This window comes from Nematolebias whitei, chromosome 17, assembly GCF_014905685.2.
Source record: "Nematolebias whitei isolate Nwh7 chromosome 17, NemWhi1, whole genome shotgun sequence".
Classification (NCBI taxonomy): domain Eukaryota; kingdom Metazoa; phylum Chordata; class Actinopteri; order Cyprinodontiformes; family Rivulidae; genus Nematolebias; species Nematolebias whitei.
This window is the reverse complement of record NC_056514.1, coordinates 28837859-28862623: the sequence shown is the minus strand read 5'-3', so window position 1 is coordinate 28862623 and position 24765 is coordinate 28837859. Positions and strand designations below refer to the sequence as shown.

The 24765-nt window shown below is 38.6% G+C and overlaps 1 protein-coding gene and 1 long non-coding RNA gene across 3 annotated transcripts; both read left to right on the top strand.

The window, feature by feature from the left end:
- The first annotated feature begins 10741 nt into the window (after positions 1-10741).
- LOC119423667 lies at positions 10742-11062 on the top strand. Its single transcript, XR_005187472.1, has 3 exons — positions 10742-10784; positions 10866-10927; positions 11030-11062. It is a non-coding gene; the product is annotated as an uncharacterized LOC119423667 (long non-coding RNA).
- Positions 11062-21974, top strand: LOC119423665 (ras-related protein Rab-5C). Of its 2 annotated transcripts, XM_037691070.1 has the most exons (7): positions 11062-11143; positions 11236-11295; positions 17801-18084; positions 20194-20345; positions 20651-20773; positions 20851-20944; positions 21274-21974. In XM_037691070.1, the coding sequence occupies exons 3-7, from the start codon at positions 17916-17918 to the stop codon at positions 21396-21398; spliced, it is 663 nt and encodes a 220-aa protein (XP_037546998.1). In that variant the 5' UTR covers positions 11062-11143; positions 11236-11295; positions 17801-17915; the 3' UTR covers positions 21399-21974. The 2 variants fall into 2 exon arrangements, with proteins under 2 accessions (XP_037546998.1, XP_037546999.1); XM_037691071.1 differs by lacking the exons at positions 11062-11143; positions 11236-11295 and adding an exon at positions 11860-12006.
- Positions 21975-24765: the final 2791 nt, after the last annotated feature.

Below are 24765 nucleotides of genomic sequence, written 5' to 3'. Positions count from 1 at the left end.
GCACTGTGGCTGTGTGAAGCCAAGAGTGTCAAGGGCATTACATTTACCAAAGCTGATGAGTTCGATTTTATTTTCATTTAGATTCAGAAAATTGAATTACAACCAGAAGTTAAAATCATTCAGACAGTTCAAGAGTGGTTTCAGTGGCGTGACCCAGTCTAACTTTATGTGCAGATACAACTGAATATCATCAGCAAAGCAATACAACTTAATGTTATATTGTTTAAAAATGGACAGCAAAGTGAAGAATAAACAGCAGTGGACCTAAAATAGACCCTTGAAGGACCCCACAAATTAGGGGAAGCCACAGATGAAGAACATTCCCCTAAATGAACAGAAAAACTCGTCAGTCAGGTAGGATCTAAACCAGGATAAAACTGTACCTTTAATGCCAAACACTTGCTCAAGACGTGACAACAAGATGTGGTCCACAGTATCAAACACAGCAGAAAGGTCTAAAAGCAGTAAAATCGCAGAGCTTCCTGAATCAATGGATAAAAGATCAATAAAAACTATTGAAAGAGCTGTTTCTGTGCTGTGGCCTGATTTAAAGCCTGACTGTAACTTTTCAACAAACCTGTAGCTTTTTTGTTGTCCAAGTGCACCACCGTGTGTCAAACTGTTAATAAAACCTTAACTTGTATTTGTTTTTATCAGATTGCCATATATTATAATCATAAATCTAATATAACTACAAAAGTCTTTAGCCACACCTGTGAATTGTTGGAATCAGGTGTTATAGGGTTCTTATTCTCTTTTTATACCAGTGACCCCTGTGACCTGTAAAGGAAGAAGTGAGTAAAGATACTGGATGGATGAATTGTTTGTTCCTAGATTTATTTATTTATTTTTTATTTATTTTAGAAAAATTCAGGCAACTATGCTAACCTAATACTGGTAATTTAAGTTACAGAATTTTATGCACTCCTATATTTATTCCTATTTTTGGTATAAATATAAAATGATGCAAACAGATTTGGTACAGTAAGGAACCTAAAAATATTGTTTTAAATAAATGTTCTATTTGTTTACTTTGTGGTTTAATCTTTTCATCTTGTCAATGACATAATTGAAACAAAATGTATGACCATTTCAATAGAAAAATTGTTTCTGAATTGAAAATCGTTTCTGAATCGAAAAATCATTTTGAGTCGAATCGTGACGCCAAAAATCGGAATCTAATCACCAGACACTGATAGACTCGCACCCCTTTTCTTGAGTGATGAACAGTTTAAATGACTGAGCATACAAGGACACTTTAGACACTCATTCTTCTTACATTGAAGCAACATTTAGGGGGCAACAAAGTCCATGCTCAATAATCCAGGTATACAATCCAACATTTTTCAGTCAGGTCATCTGGACAGTTTCTTTTATTTGTGCTGAAACGTTTCGCATTTCGTTTCGCCACATTTAGGGGGGTTTCCTCTTCCACTCCATCTCGACGGTGCATTTAAAAAAGGACAAAGATTATGTAGTATCTTGAGGTTTTGTTCACAAGTGAGGGAAGAATGAAGCTGGAGATCGACAGACAGATCTGTGTGACTTCTACAGTAATTCGGACTCTGTCTATTGCGGTGAAGAGGGAGCTGAGATGCAAGGCGAAGCTCTCAGTTTACCAGTTGATCTACGTTCCTACTCTCTCCTATGGTCACGGACTCTGGGTAATGCCCGAAAGGGAGGGAGGGAGAGTTCAGTTGGTTGGAAGAACTTGAATGAGGCCTGACCTCAACTCTGTCGAGCATCTATGGGACTAACTGGAATAGAGGTTTTGAATCAGACCTTCTCATCTATCAGTGTCTGACCTAATAAATGTCCCTCCATATTCAAGAATGATTGGCATTCAACCAAACTGAATCGCATGTTCAAATTTGTCTGAAAAAGCTAAAATCACATTAAAACTGAGACAGTTCATAGATTCTCATGTTACAAGTCTCCCTGTTGACATGAATGCTGGAGCCAGCACACACAAGCACTTTGTAAGGGTTCTGGTCACCACACTATTTGCACCAAGGATAACAGAACCCCAGGACATATGCACCTGCAAGCCACACACCGGTACTGAACTCTTTACAACCTCTTTGTGGCTAAATTTAAAAATAGTCTAAAACAACCTAAATGAGGAAGGCAACATTAAGGGAGATCCACCATGATGCAAGCATGAGGTCAGGTCTCTCTTGTAAATGAGTCCTCGAGGCTCAATGGTATTAACCTGAATAAATAAAGGTTGAATGAAATGGGCTTCAACAGAACTGTAGTTCTAGGGTTTTTTCTCCAACAGCTTTCCTCCACCAGATGGTGCCAACTGAGACACACCTGCGGAGCCTTACCTTGATGAGCTGCAGGGTTATAAATGACATCATTCCAACGCTGGTGCATTGTCTGCCTGATGGTAGCATGTTCCGGGCCTATGTTGTATTTTAAATGTTATTTCTTCGACTAACGAGATGGTGTAGGGGCAGGGCAGCCAACTCGGGACCCAAAGGTCCTGGGTTCGATCCCCAGTCCTTGCATATCTCGTGGTGTCTCTGAGCAGGACACCTCATCCCCAGTTGCTCCCTGGGACTCCCAATAGCTACCCACTACTCCACCTGGTGGTGGATGGGTTAAATGCAGAGAGCCAGTTTTACCATTGTATGGGAACTTACACTGATGACAATACATACACATTAACTCCTTGCTCCTACACCTTGCACAATCTCCTGTGCTCCTTCAACGCCCTGGGACCTCCCTGTGTTCTCCGAGTGCCTCCTTGTGATCTCCTTCGCTGCCCCTTGCCTTCCCCACTTGCTCCTTGATTCTATTATTGCTCTGGGACCTCTCTGGACTGCCTTTGGAACGCTTGGACCCTCATGCCTTGGAGTTTACCATCATCTCCTAAAGGAAGCCGTCTGTTTGTTATTCAGAACAATCTGCAGACCCACTTGGCGTCTGTCCTCCTTGTCTTCAGAGTTCCAGTCCCTTCCACCAGAGGTCAAAGTTCAACAGTTTATCTTTATTCAACTTTGCAAATAAACACTGTTCAAAGTATTACGTGTCTTGGAGTTGCTCTTACGGTCAGCTATTCTGGGCATTAGTAAAAATCTCACAAGAACACACTTTTGGTCAAACTTAAATCTATTTGAAGAAAAAAAATAACTTTTGAAACAGTTCTGAGGTGAAATGGCAGAATGAGTGTTTATTTCCCTGGCCTCCATTACTTCTTTGATAAGACTGAATAAAATCCAGATGTCTATTAAAAGTTTATTATGAATGGGATTTACTTCACTTTTACTAATAAAATAAAACTGTTTCTCAGAATGACAAACATTTTGGGTCTCATGTTCTTGTGCAACCATTTGTAAGGTGAGATCTCTTTGCTGGTTTAAATACATGGAGTATGACGGCTCCAAAACTTTAAGCGTAACGTTTTGTTCTGTTATCTCTGCTTGCCATGTTGGCTTTCTGACAAGTGTTTTGATGTTGAGAGCTGAAGCACAAATCATCTAAAACACAAGTTGGCAAATGGTTTCACGGTTGTCCTGATGCATGCTCAAATCGAACAAGGTAAGTCATGTCCTCTGGATGATTTCTTTCAAAAGTTCCAAGATTTCAAGGTTATCTGTTCATATCAGGAAAAAAACAACATTCTCAGTCATTCCCACATGATCACACAGTGAGTCATTTGTACAGATAAAATATTTTTATGTGTTGTGACTTGTCTCACCAGTTAAAACAAATGACTCATTAAAAGTGATTGGGACAAACTGGTTTCTTCTGAACTATCCCTTTAATTGGCATTAGCTCAGCTGTATTGTTGCCTAACAAATGTCCTCTCACAGGAGTAAACACTTCAAATATGACTAAAGTGGTTACAGAGTAAGTTGTTCGCTCAGATAAAATAATCAATGTTTGTATATTTGTGAATCAGCTGTTCCAGGCAGTAAAAACTGGACACTTTACCATGTTGGAAAACCCAAAATACTCATTAAAAGTGATTGGGACAAACTGGAGTTTCTTCATTTGTGCAACTTCACCAAAATAAAAGGAGGCTCTGATATGACAGCTGCACATTTACCTCTTCACATTTCAGCAGCACAGTTTACCAGGTGAGGTGTGTTTTCTGGATGTGGATTATGTTTCCAGCAGTAAACGTTTTACTACAGACCATGAAACTAATAAAGGTTTCTCTTTTTACACAGAAACTCTGAGAAAACTTTGTAAAAACATGAGGACTGTGATTTTGACTGTTTTGGTGTTTCTGCTCATCAGTCAAAGTGAGTAAATCTGCAAACCTGCTGTCTGTTTTTACACTTAATCTACATACAACACAAAATAGCTACTACATGGATGTTTCCTTGAGAATATAACAGTTTATTAAATAGAAGTAACTGTGGTAATGACATCTTTGTGTTTCTTTGTGCAGATGAAGCCTTGAGGTGTTTCTGTGGAGGTAAAAGGCGATGTTCTGGTTCTATAGAGACCTGCGCCAGCTCTGACAGTGTCTGTATCAGTGCCAGCTTTTATGGAGTTCCTCGTGAGTAGAAGTGTTTTACGATGTATTTAAAGTGCCAGGATAAAAGTGCATGAGCTGATGAAAACTTCACAAACAGCCTGATGATGAATCCTCTCCTTGTGTTTTCACAGAGCCCTTCTTCTTCCAGGGCTGCTACAAAGAAAGTAACTGCATAAAGGTGAACCTTCCTGGTCTGTCGTCCGCCAGATGCTGCAGCTCAGACCTTTGTAACAGATAAACATGGGTTTTAAACTAATTAACCTCTGTCGAATTCAAAGTCCAGCTTCATGGATTGTACTTTTCAGTACTTTCACAATAAAATTCAATTTCTTCTAATATTTTACCTTGATCTTTGTGATTCATTACAAACTTAAATATATTTCATTAAACCTGTGTAGAAGTGGCTCCTCCTTTTGTCCATAAATCTACTCATTTGATTGTTTGTCACCACATCATGACATCTGCAGAAGATTACAAACTGGTCAAATATTCTGATCTGTCTCTCATAAATGGTTCTGTACCACAGAGCTTTAAGATTGCTGTAATTAAACCTTTACTTAAGAAACATAACCTTGACTCAGGAATCCTAGCCAATTATAGACCAATATCTAATCTAGGTTTCATCTCAAATGTTCTAGAGAGAATAGTTGCTGGTCAGTTACGTGAACATCTGCAACAATATAATCTGTTTGAAGAGTTTCAGTCAGGGTTTAGAGCTCTCCACAGCACTGAATCTGCACTGGTGAATTTTACTAATGATATTCTCATGGCCTCTGACAATGGACAGGTGTCTATACTGGTCCTGTTAGACCTCAGTGCTGCATTTGATTCAAATGATCACAATATTTTACTACAGAGACTTGGATATGATGTTGGAATTACAGGAACAGCTCTAAATTGGTTTAAATCATATAGATCTGATAGATTCCAGTTTGTTAATGTAAATAATGAATCTTCATCATACACCAAAGTTAGTCATGGAGTTCCTCATGGTTCAGTGCTTGGACCAATACTCTTTAGCTTGTATACGCTTCCATTAGGTAAAGTTATTAAACATGGGAAACAATTTTCATTGTTATGCTGATGACACACAGTTATATTTGTCCATGAAACCCAACAAATCCAATCAGTTACTTAGACTACAAGCATGTCTTAAAGACATATAAACCTGGATGACCCTAATTTTTCTGCCTTTGAACACAGACAAGACTGAGGTTTTAGTTTTTGGACCTGACCATCTTGGGGATAAATTTTTCAGTCTTTTGCACTCCTTGGATGACATTAATCTGGCCTCCAGTTCTAATGTTAAAAATCTTGGTGTTATTTTTGATCAGGACATGTCTTTTATCCCCCACATTAAAAATGTTGCTAGAACTTTCTTCTTCCACCTGCGTAATATCACTAAAATTAGAAACATCTTATCTAAAAACGATGCAGAAAAACTGGTTCATGCATTTGTCACATCTAGACTGGACTATTGTAATGGTTTATTATCTGGGTGTCCAAATACTTCTTTAAAAAGTCTCCAGTTGATCCAAAATGCTGCTGCCAGAGTCTTAACTGGAGTTAGTTGGAGAGATCATATCTCTCCAGTTTTAGCTTCTCACCACTGGCTCCCTGTCAAATCCAGAATTGAATTCAAAATCTTACTTATAACCTACAAAGCTCTCAACCACCTATCTCCATCTTATATTAAAGATCGTATTGTTCCATATTTTCCCAACAGAGCACTTCACTCTCAAACTGCAGGTTTACTCGCAGTTCCTAGAGTTTCCGAAAGCAGAATGGGAGGAAGATCTTTCAGTTACCAGGTTCCTCTCTTGTGGAACCAACTTCCAGTTTCTGTCCGTAAGGCTGACACATTGTCCAGTTTTAAGACTGGGCTTAAGACTTTCCTTTTTGATAAATCCTATAGTTATGGTCATCTTGTCATGCTCTCTTAAGCTGAGACTACAAGAGAACAAATTGACCTCATTTCCTTAAATGAATTGTTAAAGTTGAAAAATTTTAATTTGATACTATTTCTATCTTAACGTGTGATTCTTGACCTGCCATTGTGTATTTGTTCCTCTCAAACCCAACTGGTCGAAGCAGCTTCTCCTGAGCCTGGTTCTGCTAAAGATTTCTTCCTCGAGGGAGTTTTTTCTTTCCACTGTCGCCTTCATGCTTGTTCAAGATGAGAGTTCTGCGATGGAGCTAAACTCAAAGCAGACTGCTCCTCAGATAAATAGTTAAATAATTATTTTTATATATGAATGTTTCTGTTCAGTGCCCTGAGATGACTTCTGCTGTGACTTGGTGCTATATAAATAAACTGAACTGAAACTGAATTGAAATTGTAAAATTGAAAGAAAAGCTCCTGTGGTGAATGTGTGTTTCCATCAAGAGTCTCTGACCTCTTCACCTCTGGGTGTGAACAAAACACAGATGGTCATTTTAAAGTCATTAAAAACTGAATTTGTTTAATTTGAACAACAATGACGCAACACTTATTTTATTTTGTTCATAAAAGTTATGAGCCAATAAAAAGTAGAAAACAGCAACAAGAAAATAAATGCTGGTTTTAACCTGAAATCAACTTGAATCACAATCTCAGGAATTAGAAGTTCTGAAATTATCAAAAACTAAAAGAATATGAAAAAGAAACCTTAAATAATATGGACTGTTGAATGATTTTAAAGTGATAGTTCAAATCTTGTGGCATTTTTTGTAGAAAAGCTTTGAATAGTTTGTCTTGCTGTCATCTTAAATCATTTTTAGTCTCAAATGTTTTAATGCAGTTCATAAAACCAGTGTTTATTAAACCTTTACCATCTTCCAGTTTCTCATTATATGAATATTTATACAGAAATCTGTGATTATTTGCAAACCCAAATAGCAGGAGTTGTAGCTGTAGCACCTTTGGTTCAGCCTGGGTCACTTCAGACAGAAACATAACCATATTTTCACCAAAATTCATGGTCAGTAATGCAGGTAAAAATCCAACAATGTTCAGTCATGTCATTTGGACGGTTTCTTTTTTTGATGGGACATTTCATCCTTCATTCAAAGAACGTCTTCAATCTGAGGAGCCACAAACAAACTGATTCCTACAAACAGCATAGTGGGGAAAAAACAGTTTGCTGGTGCTAAAATGGCCTCTGGGGCCCGCCCTCTCCCCCATCAAATCCTCTGAGACAGTCGTGTCAAAGTGGTTCAAAACACCAAATGTTTGTGCTGTTTGTGGGAATCAGATTGATTGGTGGCTCCTCAGACTGAAGAAGTCCTTTAGGACGAAACGTCTCAGAAACCGTCCGGATGACCTGAACAACCATATTTTATTTTTGCAAAAACTATGATGTGAAAAATACAATAAACAGATTTACAGGATGCAGTGTAAATAAACGGCTTTAAGTGGTTGAAATTATATTTCTTTTGAGATGGCTGCAATCTACATGGTTTTTGTTCTGTTTGGACTTGTTGTTAGCTCAAATCCTGATCAGAATAAAACTATTTTTCTCCAAATTGAGGTCATTCAAATATCTCAGCAAAATATAAAATATCCAATCAAACTTTAGTCATGAAGCACTTTATAACAAACGCAAAGAAGAAACAAAGTCCAAAGAGTGCATGCTGTAAGAACAGCCATATGACAAATGCAACATAAAATTAATCAAAAATAACTTAAAATGAACGATTTCAAAGTGTGAAAGGCCAGGCAACTGTGATGTGTTTAAAATGCGACAAATACAGGCCTTTAATAAATTTTTATAACCAATTAATTTTACTAAATAATTGGAGCTATCCCTTTAATTGGCATTAGCTCAGCTGTATTGTTGCCTAACAAATGTCCTCTCACAGGAGTAAACACTTCAAATATGACTAAAGTGGTTACAGAGTAAGTTGTTCGCTCAGATAAAATAATCAATGTTTGTATATTTGTGAATCAGCTGTTCCAGGCAGTAAAAACTGGACACTTTACCATGTTGGAAAACCCAAAATACTCATTAAAAGAGATTGGGACAAACTGGCGTTTCTTCATTTGTGCAACTTCACCAAAATAAAAGGAGGCTCTGATATGACAGCTGCACATTTACCTCTTCACATTTCAGCAGCACAGTTTACCAGGTGAGGTGTGTTTTCTGGATGTGGATTATGTTTCCAGCAGTAAACGTTTTACTACAGACCATGAAACTAATAAAGTTTTCTCTTTTTACACAGAAACCCAGAGAAAACTTTGTAAAAACATGAGGACTGTGATTTTGGCTGTTTTGGTGTTTCTGCTCATCAGTCAAAGTGAGTAAATCTGCAAACCTGCTGTCTGTTTTTACACTTAATCTACATACAACACAAAATAGCTACTACATGGATGTTTCCTTGAGCATATAACAGTTTATTAAATAGAAGTAACTGTGGTAATGACATCTTTGTGTTTCTTTGTGCAGATGAAGCCTTGAGGTGTTTCTGTGGAGGTAAAAGGCGATGTTCTGGTTCTATAGAGACCTGCGCCAGCTCTGACAGTGTCTGTATCAGTGCCAGCTTTTATGGAGTTCCTCGTGAGTAGAAGTGTTTTACGATGTATTTAAAGTGCCAGGATAAAAGTGCATGAGCTGATGAAAACTTCACAAACAGCCTGATGATGAATCCTCTCCTTGTGTTTTCACAGAGCCCTTCTTCTTCCAGGGCTGCTACAGAGACAGTGACTGCGTGAAGGTGAATCTTCCTGGTCTGTCGTCCGCCAGATGCTGCAGCTCAGACCTTTGTAACAGATAAAAAGGAGTTTTAATTAAATCAGCCTCTGCTGAATTCAAAGTCCAGCTGCTTAAATAAAATTCAACTTCTTCTAACATGTGTCCTTGATCAGTGTGATTAATTTAAAAAAAATCTAAATATTAAATTAATTACAGCTGTATTTTCAAAAATACTAAACGATATAAAACATATTTATTAAATTGCTTTAAGTTAGAATGTTTTATATTTAATATGACATTTAAACGCCATTGGTTCCACCGTCTTTTTGCCAAACAGACACAGAACAAAAACCAAATAACACTAAAACAATTATAGGTTATGTTTATATGAAACAACAAAATAATTATTTTTCTAAATTCAGTTTGTGAAACAGCTGTGTGTTTTGCAAGCACTGGAGTTTGACCTTTTCTGCGTTAACACGAACAACTTGTTTAGTTAATAGAAAACCAGGGTTTCTTGCAGTTGTGCAACTTTTCCAAAATAAGAGCAGGTTCTGTTGTGACTGCTGCACATTAAAGTTTCTCTTTGCAGCAGCAGTGTTTACCAGGCGGGATGAAGTTGCATGCATTTCTGTACTTTTACAGTAAAATTCAGATTATTCCAACTTTTGCCCATCAAGAATTTATAAAAGGTGATCAATTTTATTACCTAATTACAGCATATTTGGTGCACTAGCTCATGTGGAAAACCCAATAAAGTCAGGTGTATTTTTAGATTTTTCAAGGAATGCTTGTCGCCTGCTGCCCTTCATGCCCGAGGTTTGACCTAAAATAATTTTATGTTGACAAAAGAAGCGGTTGATAATAACATTATGAGCAATCACATGCAATATAACAAAATGTCATGTTTGTATGTGTTGTGAATGTCTCTTAGCTGTGATCACATCAAGTTTTAGCTCAATATCCATATCCATAAATATCCGTTCAGAAAGTTTCATTAAAATTTGTTCAGTGTTTCATGGGATATTTCGCTAACAGACAGACAGAGACAATGGGGAAAAATCATTACTATTTGCCTTTTAATTTTGGCAATAATACACCAAGGTGACGTATATCTTTCTGTTTTGACACATTTTAATTTTAACGTGTTTTTAAACACGATTTCAACTTTCAGTTTTTGTTGCATTTGGCGAAAGCAGTTATTTTTATTTATTTGTATGACAATATTTAAAGATAACAGCTTATTTTGTAGCGATAACATGTGCTTATAATAACTTGCTTTGACCTGGAAAAGTTTCTATTTTTCAACTAATTCAAGTGCTCTGCATTTAATCCGAGATCTGGATTGTCTGTCGTCACAACACTTTCAGTGTTGTGTGTGTGTGTGTGTGTGTGTGTGTGTGTGTGGTGGTGGTGGTGGTGGAGGGGGGGGGGGGGGGGGGGGTGATGGGGTTTTGACCTTGTCTGTGTGTGAGAGGAAACCCAGATGTTTTTTTTTCATTCAAAGTTAATGATGAACTGTAATTTTCTGCAGTTCGTCAACAGTAAAAATAAAAAGGTTGGGGACAACCTGACTGGGACCATCCAACATTTCACACTTCAAGACAACAATTAGAAAGGTAGGAATGGGCTTAAAGCTGGAACATGTGGATCATTTTAGATAAAATTCTGAATATGATCTTGCTTCTTTTTTTTTTCAGGAATCCAGAAAACATGAAAGTGTTCATTCTTGCACTTTTGGTAGTGTTGTTTGCCAATCAGAGTGAGTAAATCTGCACCTCTAACTTTTTTCCTGTGTTGCAAACAAGTTCGTGAATCTGTGCTTTAAACTTGGCACTCCTGTTTTTCTCACCATGGAATGAAGACTTAGCCTTGCAGTGTTACTGTGGTGGCAGAAAGCAGTGCTCCAGTTCTACTGAGACCTGCTACCATGGCTCTGCCAGTGTCTGCATTCATGTCAAACTTCATAATGTAGTTGGTTAGTGTGGGCCTCCTTTACTGTGACAAGCAAGCTCATCCTTTCATCCAGACCAGTAAAACCTTAATCTTCTCCTTTTGTATTTTTTCCAGGTGGGTATTACTTCAAGGGCTGTGCAAGATCTGACGCCTGTAAAATTTATGACAAACCGGGTAATTCTGTCACTTGCTGCTGGACCGACTTTTGTAACTGATATCAAGCAAATAATGTTCAGATGAACAGATGATCGACAGTGGAACTGCAGCTCTGACACAATAAAATTCAGTCTTTTGCAACATTTTTTTAAGATTGTTTTGATTTAGATTATTACAATCGGTGTACCGGGAAAAGGAAGGATATGAAGACTGGAAGCAAGGATGTGTTGAAGCCCATGCCAAGAGAGCTCAAAAGCTGCTGACAGCAGAAAGAAAAATCGTTTGACAAACTAAACAACATAAACACATGGAAGAACCATATTCTGGCAAGAAACAAATAAAGGCAGCCTTTGGGATCATATAAACATAGCTGGGGCTCAACTGTATCATGTTAGGATAATTTTATTTTCACCAAGTTACACTACAAAAAACTATTTTTTTTTTTAGATAAATGAATAACTCATTATCTTGTAATTGTAAATACACTACAGTATTTCTTTATCTATGGTTTTGGCCTCTGCTTCTTGTGTCTGCCATTTGATTGGGTCTGACGTTATCACGTGATCGAGGAATCCAGGAAGTGTTTTGGTTACAGAAAGCGGAAGCGAAAAAATTACTGAACCCGAAATTATTTTTTGGGGAAAAAATAGAGCTGTTGTTTAAGAAGAAAAGAGTGAGGCGATATATTGCGTGCACTCTGTTTGGATTAAGTGTGGTTTTTCGTTGTTGGTAAGAGCGTCTAATGTTTTATTTTTTATGTTTATACTTTACGTTAGCCTTCAGTAGCGATGCTAGCTTAGAGACGAGCTTTAGCCTCGAAGCTAACTTACATAGCTGTGGTTTCAGAGAGCTTACGCGTTAAAAACAGCTCGGACAGACTTTGTAATCTGTTTGTTTCACATTTGTTGTGTTTTCGATTAAATTACTACAGAGGCTTGGACTGTTTTGCCTCCGTAAGTTAAATTTACATCTGGTGAGAGGAAAAAACAGCTCTCTCTTTGAAGTCACCCTCCTAGTTTAGCAAACATGTCAAGTCAGTGTTTTCAGGCCCATCAATATAAAGTCTTGTGTCGTTTCTCATTTCTTTCCTTTTGCTTCTAAGGAGTAAGACTTTATTGTAACATAAGTGGTGTTGTGCGAAACTTCTCCGTGCTTTTTGAAGGTATTTTCCTTTAGACTGTGCTCATTCCACTCGTATTTTACTCTATATCCATTTTCAGTTTGGGTTTATTTTTGCCAACTAGGTGGTTCCCAAAGAGCTGACAGCTTTGACTTGCTGTAAATGATCAACTGAAGGATGATGCATTTCTATATCTTATCATATCTTTGCTGGATCTTTTTCCTTATTTCTTGAAGACGCGAATTTTAGTTTCTATTCATTTGATTTCGCAGTCAAAAGTTTTATCACACGTTCCACAATATGTTGTTATGATGCAAGGACTGGACAGAGAATTAATTAGTATTAATGCTGCCAAAGTCTAAAGAGAAACTTTGTCAAATCTTCAGAAAGCTTACTACTGATCAAGACCAATTTAAAAGATGACAAGAATGTCTGATTGCTTGAAAGAAAATGCAAAGATACAGAGATGAGGTCATGTTGATGATATTGTTTAATGCCACATTGAGCTAATTAGATTTGTATTTACATATTGTTATTGCACATTAAACATATGACCAAAATATTGTGATGACTGTTCTTAAATTATCTCAAAGGACATTTTAAAGCTACTTAATTAATATTCATATTTGATTAGCAATAATAAAACAATTATATTTAACAGCTTATGATTTTACAAATGTGTACGAGGTCAAACTATTATTGAAAGACTTGCTTCACTGATTTAATTATTGAAAAAAAAAAAGACATTAGAGACTTTACATTTGTGAAGGGCTAAGTTATTTAAAATAATGTCTTTAAAACATATTTTCTTGTAAGTTAGGCCTTGTTGTTCATCATCACTAACCTTTTATGTAATGTTACCAATAATAAACAAAGCAAATCAGCCACATAACTTTCTTGTTTGACATTGCGCATGCAAATGTGCTGTTGGTTAAAAAAAAGCAATAAAAATGTTACCAGTTTGGTGTTTTATTGGAAAATGTTTGCAACTGAATAAATATAATACAAGATTATAGTCCATAAATATTTTATTGACTGATCTAGTTTCATAGTGTTGTCTAAGTTAGATTCATCCTTTTAATGCAGTTTTACAATTAGGCTTCATGCTCAAATTCTATTTTCTTTTACTATTATTCTGTTTGAAACATTTTAGGTGCCTTGGATACACAAATACCCTTGAGGCATAAAAATTGATTGGTATTTCATCTTAAAAAGTGAGTTTTTAGTAGGGGTGCACCGATTGCAATTTTCTGACCAATCACTTTCTTCTTATTCTTCTTTTGGCTTTTCCTTCTTCAGGGGTCGCCACAGCGAGTCATCCTCCTCCACCTCACTCTGCATCCTCTGTCCTCACTCCAACTACCTTCATGTCCTCTTTAACTTCATCCATATATCTCCTCTTTGTCTTTGTCCTGGCAGCTGCATTTCTAACATCCTTCTTCCAATATACCTACTGTCCCTCCTCTGGACATGTCCAAAACATCTCAGTTTGGCCTCTCTAACTTTATCTCCCAGTTGTTCAACCTGTGCTGTTCCTCTGATGATCTCATTCCTAATCATATCCAGCCTTGTCACTCCTAAGGAGAACCGTAGCATCTTAATTTCTGCCACTTTCAGTTCTTTCTCCTGTCTTTTTGTCAATGCCACTGTCTCCAGACCTTACAATATATCTGGTCTCACAACTGTCTTGTAAACTTTTCCTTTGACATTTGCTGACACCTTTTTGTCACAAATCACTCCTGAAACTTTTCTCCATCCACTCCATCCTGTCTGGACTCTCTTTTTAACTTATTTACCACATTCCCCATTTTCCTGGACAGTGGACTCCAAGTACTTGAAGTCCTGCACCTCTGTGACTTCTGCTCCTTGTAGCCTCACTGTTCCACCGGCCTCCCTCTCATTCACACACATGTACTCTGTCTTACTACGACTGACTTTCATTCCTCTTCTTTCAAGTGCATACCTCCACCTCTCCAAATTCTCTTCCACCTGTTCCCTGTTCTCACCACAGATCATAATGTCATCTGCAGACATCATCGTCCATGGGGATTCCTGCTTGACCTCATCTGTTGGTCGGTCCATCACCAGAGCAAACAAGAAGGGGCTCAGAGCCGACCCTTGATGCAATCCCACCTCCACCTTGAAGCTATCTGTCACTCCTACAGCACATCTCACCACTGTCCTGCTGTCCTCATACATGTCCTGTACCAGTCTAACATACTTTTCTGCTACTCCAGATTTCTTCCTGCAATACCACACCTCCTCTCTTGACCTCCTCTCTTGGCACTCTGTCATATGCTTTTTCTAAATCCACAAAGACACAATGGAGTTCTTTCTGACCCTCTCTGTACTTCTCCATCAGCATTCTCAAAGCAAAGATGGCTTCTGTGGTGCTCTTTCTTGGCATGAAACCATACTGCTTCTCACAGATAGTCACCTCTCATCTAAGTCTTGCTTCCACAACTCTCTCCCAGATCTTCATTGTGCGGCTCATCAACTTAATTCCCCTGTAGTTGCTACAACTCTGTACATCACCCTTGTTCTTAAAAATGGGCACCAGCACACTTCTTCTCCATTCCTGAGGCATTTTCTCACCCTCATATATGCCATTGAATATTTGAGTCAAAAACCTCACTGCCATCTCTATAAGACATTTCCAAACCTCCACTGGTATGTCATCAGGTCCTACTGTCTTCACTTTCTTCATTCTTTTCAGAGCTTTTCGGTCTTCACCTTCACTAATCTTTCCCACTTCCTGGTCCACAGTTTCTATGACCGCTACTCATCTTTCTCTTTCATTCTCTTCATTCATTAGCTCCTAAAAGTACTCCTTCCATCTTCCCGTCACACTCTCCTCACTTGTTAGAACATTACTATTCCTATCTTTAATAAGCCTAACCTGCTGCACATCCTTTCCAGCCTGATCCCTCTGTCTTGCCAATCAGTACAAGTCCTTCTCGCCCTCTTTAGTATCCAGTCTCCCATACAACTCATCGTACGCCCTCTGCTTTGCCTTAGCTACTTCCCTCTTTGCTCTACGTCCCATCTCTTTATATTCCTGTCTCCTCTCTTCAGTCCTCTCACTGTGGGGCAGCTGTGGCTGAGTGGTTAGAGTAGTCATCCTCCAATGCGAGAGTTGGGGGTTCGAATCCACCAGCAGTCACATGCCGAAGTGTCCCTGGGCAAGACACTAAACCCCTCAAAGCCTCCGATGTGTGTCCCATCAGTGTATGAATGTGAGCTAAAAGCACTGATGAGTCTCATTAGAATGATTTGTTTAGTTAGCTTTGTAGAGATGTAGAGTGCTGTATGAATGGGTAAATGAGGACACCGATTTTAGTGTAAAGTGCTTTGAGTATCTTGAAATAAGATGGAAAGGCGCTATATAAGTACAGTCCATTTACCATTTACTGTCATATTTCTTCTTGGCTAATCTTTCTTTGAACAACGTCCTGCACTTCACTATTCCACCACCAGGTTTCCTTATCATCCATTATCTGTCCAGATGACACACCAAGTAACTTCCTACCCGTTTCTCTAATTACTGTTGCTGTAGTAGCCCAATCATTTGGAAGCTCTTTCTTACTACCCAAAGCCTTTAACAGCTCCTCTCTGAATTTCTCACAACATTCTTTCTTCTTCATCTTCCACCATTTGGTCTTCTTCTCTGATTTTACTCTTTTTCTCTTCTTCACAACAACAGTCATTCTACACACAACCATCCGATGCTCTCTGGCCACGCTCTCCCCTGCCACAACCTTACAGTCTCCAATCTCCCTCAGGTTTCCTCTTCTACACAGAATGTAGTCCACCTGCATACTCCTTCATCCACTTTTATAGGTCACTCTATGTTCCTCCCTCTTTTGGAAATAGGTATTGACTATAGCCATTTCCATTCTCTTGGCAAAATTCACCACCATCTGTCCTTCCTGGTTTCTTTCCTTGACACTAAACCTACCCATTACTTCCTCATCCCCTCTGTTTCCTTCACCGACATGTCCATTCAGGTCTGCTCCGATCACCACTTTCTCCTCCCTGGGAATACTATCTATCACTTCATCCAGATCTTTCCAAAATGTACCTTTCTCCTCCTCATCACATCCAACCTATGGCGCATAACCACTGAAGATGTTTAGCATCAGACCTTCTACTTCTACCTTCAGACATATCACCCTATCTGACACTCTCTTCACCTCTACTACATTCTTTGCCAACTCCTCCTTCAGGCTCACCCCTACTCCATTTCTCTTTTTATCCACACCATGGTAAAACGGTTAGAACTCTGCTCCAATGCTGCAAGCCTTGCTGCCCTTCCACTTGATCTCTTGGACACGTAAAACATCTACCTTCCTTCTCTACATCATGTCAGCTAGCTCTCTACCTTTGCCTGTTATTGTCTCCACATTTAGAGGTGCAACCCTCAGTCCTACATTCTTCACTTTCCTCTTCTCCCTCTGTCTCCTGACGCATTTCTCTCCTTGTGGTCTTAGTTTTCTGGACGATCACCGATTTCTAAAAAGTCTGACCTGATGATTACGATTTTGTTTTCTAAGAGACTCTGGCAGGTGTTGTAAGGTCACAATGCACCTTCAATTTTCGAATATTATTTTGTTGAAAAACATACCCTTGAACAATATCCTAGAAACAATACAAACTTGTTTTAACTGGCCATGTGGTAGTGCTCTGAAATATGACAGAAGTTCAGACAATTTTTGTAAAAACTAAAACAATCTGTAAAAATCGGTTTCTAATGTAAGTATCGGCTGATTTCCCAAAATAAAGGAAATCGAGGCCGATAAATCGGCTGGCAGATTTATCAGTGCACCCCTAGTTTTTAGTGCTTTTTTCCTCGTTTATCTCATGTAGACTAGAATAAATATTACGTGGCTGAATTTCTCAACATGACTCCTAGGAAAAATTCTTGTGCAGGTTATAAAAGTTCTTTAAATTTTTACACAAGCTACAAGCAAAAGGGAGGATTGCCATTATTCTTATTTAATGGAACGTTTTATTTCAAGAAACGTGAAAATATTTACCCTCTAATGGAAAATAAGGATTTATAGAAGTCTGTCTTTATTTAACCAAATCTGACTAGTTTTTTTTTTTTTTTTCAAACAATACTAACAATCTAAACATGTTAATTTTGTTTATGGAAATCTGACATTTTTTTGTATTATTTGATATTTATTAGATCCTCTAATCATTTAATATTTAGTTCCAGAACCAACTGTTTCCGTAGGCTTTATTACTTGGTTAAGAGTTATGTATTTTTCTAAAAGACTAGAAAAATTGATAACAGTCAAAAAAGTTTGGTGATTTGCTTTAACTGCATTTTTAAAATTTATTTTAGGAAACCGGTTGCTCCTCTGACTCTCGATCAGTTTGTTTTTTTGCCTCCATCAGTGGGATCAATAATCATCAGTGCCAGAGTTTCCACAACGCAGGAGCTTTCCTTCCACAACCTCCACCTGTAGCTTCACATCACTTCAGCCTGCCTCATTTGTACCCATCTCTGTCGATGGCTGGGCGTGGCGGCGGACCGAGCAGGCCTAATGGAGCCACAGCAACAAACAAAATCTGCCAGTTCAAACTGGTCCTGCTGGGGGAGTCGGCGGTGGGCAAGTCCAGCTTAGTGCTGCGGTTCGTCAAAGGCCAGTTCCATGAATTCCAGGAGAGCACCATTGGAGGTAAAGAGCAAAGTGGTTTTGCTTTTCTGTGTGTATCTAAAAAAGTTAAATCTGGTCCTCTGGACATTCAAAAAAACAAAACGAAGCAAGACAACAAAAAAATGTAGAAACGTTTCGTCTCTCATCCGAGAGACTTCCTCAATCTGAGGTGCTGTATTCAGCTCAGTCTCTTAAATAGCACCTTCTCAGAGTGGATCAACCAGTTTGCTGCTGACAACCAAAACCAGCTGATCACATGCTCAAGAAGGACCATCAGCCTAACAATGGATCATTAGCACACTGATGGCTGTTTACTACTCACAGAGGGCTGAGTGATACCAGCAATCACAGCATTGTAAGAGGGGGACAATTGAACCCGGAGGCCTCCACCCCTGTTTAACGATGGACGATTTCTTTTCACAAAGATGGCCTCCTTTACTCCTCTCTCAAACCATCGTTCCTCTCTATCCAGGATGTGCACATCTTCATTCCTGAAAGAGTGACCGCTGGCCTGGAGATGAGTGTAGACCGCAGAATCCTGGCCTGATGATGTTGATCTTCTGTGCTGGGCCATCCTTTTGGCCAGTGGCTGTTTAGTTTCCCCGATGTAAGACTGATCACAGCCCTCCTGACACTGAACAGCATACACAATATTACTCTGTTTGTGCCGGGGGACTGGATCTTTGGGATGAACCAGTCTTTGCCGTAATGTATTTTGGGGTTTAAAAGCCACTGGGACGTTATGTTTAGAAAATAAACGTCTCAGTTTCTCTGATACTCCCTCAACATATGGAATGACCACTGGTCTGGGTCTGGGTTCCTCCTTTTCACCTGATGGCTGACTGGAGTCCTGTTTGGGTTTCTTCTCTGCTTTCAGGAAGGCCCAGTTAGGATATCCACATTGCTCTAGAGCCTGTCTTGTGTGCGATTTCTCCTTCTGCCTGGCTCCTGAGCTAGTGGGGATGCTGTCTGCTCTGTGATACAGAGTCCTGATGACTCCTAACTTGTGCTCCAAAGGGTGATGGGAGTCAAACTGCAAATACTGGTCTGTGTGGGTGGGTTTGCGGTACACCTCGGTTTGCAAATGTCCTCTATCATCGTCCATCATTAAACAGGGGTGGAGGCCTACGTGTTCAACTGTCCCCCTCTTACAATGCTGTGATTGCTAGTATCACTCAGCCCTCTGTGAGTAGTAAACAGCCATCAGTGTGCTAATGATCCATTGTTAGGCTGATGGTCCTTCTTGAGCATGTGATCAGCTGGTTTTGGTTGTCAGCAGCAAACTGGTTGATCCACTCTGAGAAGGTGCTATTTAAGAGACTGAGCTGAATACAGCACCTCAGACTGAGGAAGTCTCTTGGATGAGAGACGAAACGTTTCTAGATTTTTTTGTTGTTTTGTTTTGTTTTGTTTTTTTGAATGTCCAGAGGACCAGATTTAACTTTTTTAGATTTTTCTACCTGGATTATTGAGCATGCATCAGGATATTTTCTGTGTGTAGATTATGTTGTTTAGAAAAGTTTTTTTTTAACAACTCACTTTGAGGCATATCTTAAACATCAGCTTTTTCTTTCAACTAGATTTAATGTGTTTTAAAAGTTTTGCTGAACTGTGAGATTTCCTTAGTAGCGCTGCTTTAATTTGGCAGTTTCATTTGAAATCATAAGCGGCTCAGTTAAAACAAATGTATATATTTTTTTAATCTTTACTCTGTTCATGTCAGTTTTGTTTCCAAACATGAAGGGTCTTCATGGGTCCTAAAGCAAGTTCCTGAACTTAAATAACCTTTAAATAGAACTAAGTATTTGGAAAAAAAAGTATCATATTGTCTTCAAATAATTTAAAGTAGCCTCAAAATCTGAGGAATAAACCTTAACCTGTTTTTTAACAGTCCGGGACCCCTCAGTATTTGAATGGGACCAATCCCTGTTTTCATATTATTTATGTAGACTAATCAAGACCTCTAGTTGTTTACTTTAATTTTACTTAAAAATAATATCTAAACATTAAATTATAAAAGATAAAATGGCTAACTTTAATTTGCCGTTTAAATTAGTCTGATCTTCTAACTCTCCCTCAATCATGACTATTAAGATGGAAACTTCTGAATCCATTGTCCTTTTTTCTCAGCTGCGTTCCTCACTCAGACTGTCTGTCTGGATGACACGACTGTGAAGTTTGAGATCTGGGACACAGCAGGTCAGGAGCGCTACCACAGTCTGGCTCCGATGTACTACAGAGGCGCTCAGGCAGCCATCGTGGTCTACGACATCACCAACACAGTGTGTATCTCCTGCAACATAAAACAAATATTATAACTCCATATACTTGCCAAGCAGAACTTGTTCTTATATAAAAACTGATGATTAAATTATTCTGTTTCTACAAAAGTGACATAGCCAGTGTTGGGTTTGATTCAGGGATACAAGATATTCTGTGATTTTAGTTTTTGTGTTTTATTCTAATTAGATCTATTCTAAGAATAAACCTTTGTTTGGATATTTTTAGGTTTTCTACGCCTTACAATAGCTGTTAGTTTAAAATACTGCGAGTTAAAACAACACTAATCAGTTTGTTGATTCATTAGGACACTTTTGCTCGTGCAAAAAACTGGGTGAAGGAGCTTCAGAGACAAGCCAGTCCCAACATTGTGATCGCTCTGGCAGGCAACAAGGCAGACATCTCCGATAAGAGAGCTGTGGACCTTCAGGTATGAAAATACAGTTACAGTAAACAAGAAGGGTTAGATTCTTTGTATTTTAATAAAATGTTTATATATGTTCGTAGGAGGCACAGGTTTATGCTGATGATAACAGCCTGCTCTTTATGGAGACTTCAGCCAAGACTGCCATGAATGTCAATGAAATTTTCATGGCTATTGGTAAGTACTTTTGTTTTTATGTACATGAATTACCATATATTTCAGACTATAAGGTGCACTTAAAATTCTTAAATGTTCTCAAAAATTGACAGTGAGCCTTATAATCAGGTGCACCTTATGTTTTAATTTTGGTTGTGCTTACTGACCTCAAACCGATTTTATGTGGTTATTGTGAATGAGTTGAATAAAATTTGACTTATCTGACTGTTTCACTTAAAGCGCCTTATAATCCAAAAAATACGGTAGATTATTTTCTAGGAATGTCCTGATCTGTTTTAGTTATAAACATTTAACATAGAATATTTTTGTGTTTTTTAATGTGTTTGTAGCAAAGAAGCTACCAAAGAATGATCCTCAGGGCGCAGCTGGTCAGGGGGGGAGGACAAGGACGGGAGTGGATCTACAAGAAGCTCCCCCTCAAGGCCGCAGCAGCCAGTGTTGCGGCAGTCATTAACAAAGCCCAAAATAATGAACTTAGCAAGCGAGCCGTGAACATCATTTTAAGGATGATACGTAGCTGAAACCCTGACAGTCAGGAGGGGGCAGAGCCCCTCGCTTCTCCTGTACATAATCTCATATTGCAGATGTGATTATCTGAATCTTCTTTGATTTAAAAAAAAAAACTTTTAAAAACAAATCATAAGCTAGAGGGAAGTCCCAGCATCCCTCGGTTCTTTCCTCCGGGCTCTCCTCCATCTTCTCGTCTATCTTTCTGTTCATGTTCAGCTTGCGTCCATATTGATTAAACTCCGGTTTGCTTTACTGTTTTGAAGCGTGTTGCTGAGATTGTTGCCATTTTCTGCGTGTTCTGAATGTGTATGTATAGTTTCTATGTACAATAATATATACACACACATTTTCTACTCCTGTCATTTCCCTCTCCACGTTAATCTTTACGACATCTACAATTACCCGAATATAAACAGTGCTTAAAATAAAAAGCTACAGACTAGTGGTTAATCTTTTTGTCTTACTGCAGTGTCGTTCACAGCTTTTTGAACTCGTTTGCACCTGGAATTAACCTGTAATGATGACTGTATATATTGACGGCTTGCTCTGTGTCCGTTTCTACAAAAGCAAATTCCTTTGAATTTCCCGTACTTGTTTTAGTTTCGGTTAAGTTGACAAGAAACGCAGTGCCTCCTGTCTTGTAAGGAAATTCTCAAATGCTGTTAATTTCTCAGTAGACTTTCTGTGAGGAGGGGTTTATTTGCATTTGAAAAACTTTAGAGATTTACAGTAGGGCAACAGTTTGTCAGAGAGCCTGTACTGTGACGTCAGAGTGAAGCATGTGGTCAGGTTGTACTGACTGGACTTTACACCCAGCTGAGATTCTGTCACCAACTTAACCTGACTGATCCAATAGCACGCCGGTCACAACATGTGCTAGCTTTTTACCTTGCTCATATCTCTCTATGGATATCAGACTGTTGGAAAGTAGTTGTATGAATTATTCCAGAGAAAAACCCAATTAAATGTTAAAGACGCAAACATTGACTTGTCGGTTTGATAAATCCACACAAAATGCTTCTGGACTGTGCAACAAATAGCTGTTTTCATTTATTGTGTTAATAACTGTAACACAAAACTTGGTCTTTTTAATTTTAGAAATGTAAAATAGCTTGTAAATCAAATAAATAAATAACCTGTATTCCCCCACTTTTTTTTTGTTTTGTCTTGAGTTTTAGTGTGTTGGCTTCTATAAGGTGTTGTATTTATTCAGTACAAAGTTTGGCTGCATGTAGAAATCAGCGAAAATGGTAGGTACTCCTTTATTTAAGCTTAAAATATAATTAAATGAGCACATCTGTGAGTCCTAATTTAAGTACTTTTAATAGTAACTTGAGTTCATTTTTGCATTCCCAAGAATAATTATAAAACGGATTAAAGGCGACAACAGAACTGGCCTCAGTAAACATTTACGAGCAGCAGATGGCAGCATCACCTAAATACCAACATAATGAAGTCATCCCCAGGTTATTTTTCAATGCATGTATGTTTGTTGATTTATTGAGAAAACAAAAGTATTTTAATCAATATTGGTCATTTTGCTGTTTGAGTCGGCGTTTTGTGGAAATAAAAAAACAAATGTTTGTGTGCTTGTTGACTGTAAGAAGGCTGTTCGACTGAAGAAAGGCACATTAGTGTTGTGTTGCGTTTATGTTCGTTTCATTAACCCCACATCTTATTTTAGTGCATGTTTCTATTATTATGGCAGCAGTTTATCTTGTGTTGATTTGTGACCCATTATTAAGACATGTGTTGTAAGGTTTGCTGAAGAAATGGGCATTATTATAAATTGTGTCCCAAGTCTCATAGTGTCCGATATTTGAAATTGTGCTTCATGCTGATTTTGCACATGTATTTTTTTTATATCTATGTATATGTATATACAGTGAGGAAAGTAAGTATTTGAACACACTGCGACTTTGCAAGTTCTACGTAGAAATCATGGAGGGGTCTGAAATGTTCATCTTAGGTGTATGTCCACTGTGAGCGACATAATCTAATTTTTTTTTTTTTATCAGGAAATCACAATGTATATTTTTTTAATAATTTATTTGGGTGTTACTGCTGCAAATAAGTATTTGAACACCTGTGAAAATCAATGTTAATATTTGGTACAGTAGCCTTTGTTTGCAATCACAGAGATCAAATGTTTCCTGTAGTTGTTCACCAGGTGTGCACACACTGCAGCAGAGATTTTGGCTCATTCCTCCACACAGATCTTCTCTAGATCAGCCAGGTTTCTGGGCTGTCGCTGAGGAACGGAGTTTGAGCTCCTTCCAAAGATTTTCTACAGGGTTTAGGTCTGGAGACTGGCTAGGTCACTCCAGAACTTTGATATGCTTCTTATGGAGCCACTCCTTGGTTCTCCTGACTGTGTGCTTCGGGTCATTGTCATGTTGGAAGACCCAGCCACGACCCATCTTCAATGTTCTAATTGAGGGAAGGAGGTTGTTCCTCAAAATCTCACAATACATGGCCCCGGTCATCCTCTCCTTAATACAGTGCAGTCGTCCTGCCCCATGTGCAGAAAAACACCCCCAAAGCATGATGCTTCCACCCCCATGCTTCACAGTAGGGATGGTGTTTTTGGGATGGTGTTTATCGTTCTTTGTCCTTCAAACTTGGCGAGTGGAGTTTAGACCAAAAAGTTATATTTTGGTCTCATCTGACCACATAACCTTTCTTAGGATCATTGATATGCCACGAGGTAAGATCTTGCATGGAGCCCCAGTCAGAGGGAGATTGACAGTCATGTTTAGCTTCTTCCATTTTCTAATAATTGCTCCAACAGTTGATCTTTTTCACCAAGCTGCTTGGCAATTGTCCCGTAGCCCTTTCCAGCCTTGTGGAGGTCTACAGTTTTGTCTCTGGTGTCTTTGGGCAGCTCTTTGGTCTTAGCCATGTTAGTAGCTGGAGTCTTACTGATTGTGTGGGGTGGACAGGTGTCTTTATGCAGCTACCGACCTCAAACAGGTGCTTCTAATTTAGAACAAGTGGAGTGGAGGTGAACTTTGTAGAGGTGGACTAACAGGTCTTTGAGGGCCAGAACTGTTGCTGATTGGCAGGTGTTCAAATACTTATTTGCAGCAGTAACACACAAATTATTTAATTTAAAAATCATACATTGTGATTTTCTGATTTTTTAATTTATTTAGATTGTCTCTCACAGTGGACATGCACCTAGGATGAAAATTTCAGACCCCTCCATGATTAAGTGGGAGACCTTGCAAAGTTGCAAGATGCTCAAACACTTATTTTCGTCACTGTGTGTGTGTGTGTGTGTGTGTGTGTGTGTGTGTGTGTGTGTGTGT

Coding starts and splice junctions, on each gene's coding strand:
- LOC119423665 (XM_037691070.1), top strand. CDS start 17,916: ATGGCTGGGCGTGGCGGCGGACCGAGCAGGCCTAATGGAGCCACAGCA. Junction 18,085..20,193: donor CCAGGAGAGCACCATTGGAG/GTAAAGAGCAAA, acceptor CTTTTTTCTCAG/CTGCGTTCCTCACTCAGACT. Junction 20,346..20,650: donor TCTACGACATCACCAACACA/GTGTGTATCTCC, acceptor TTGATTCATTAG/GACACTTTTGCTCGTGCAAA.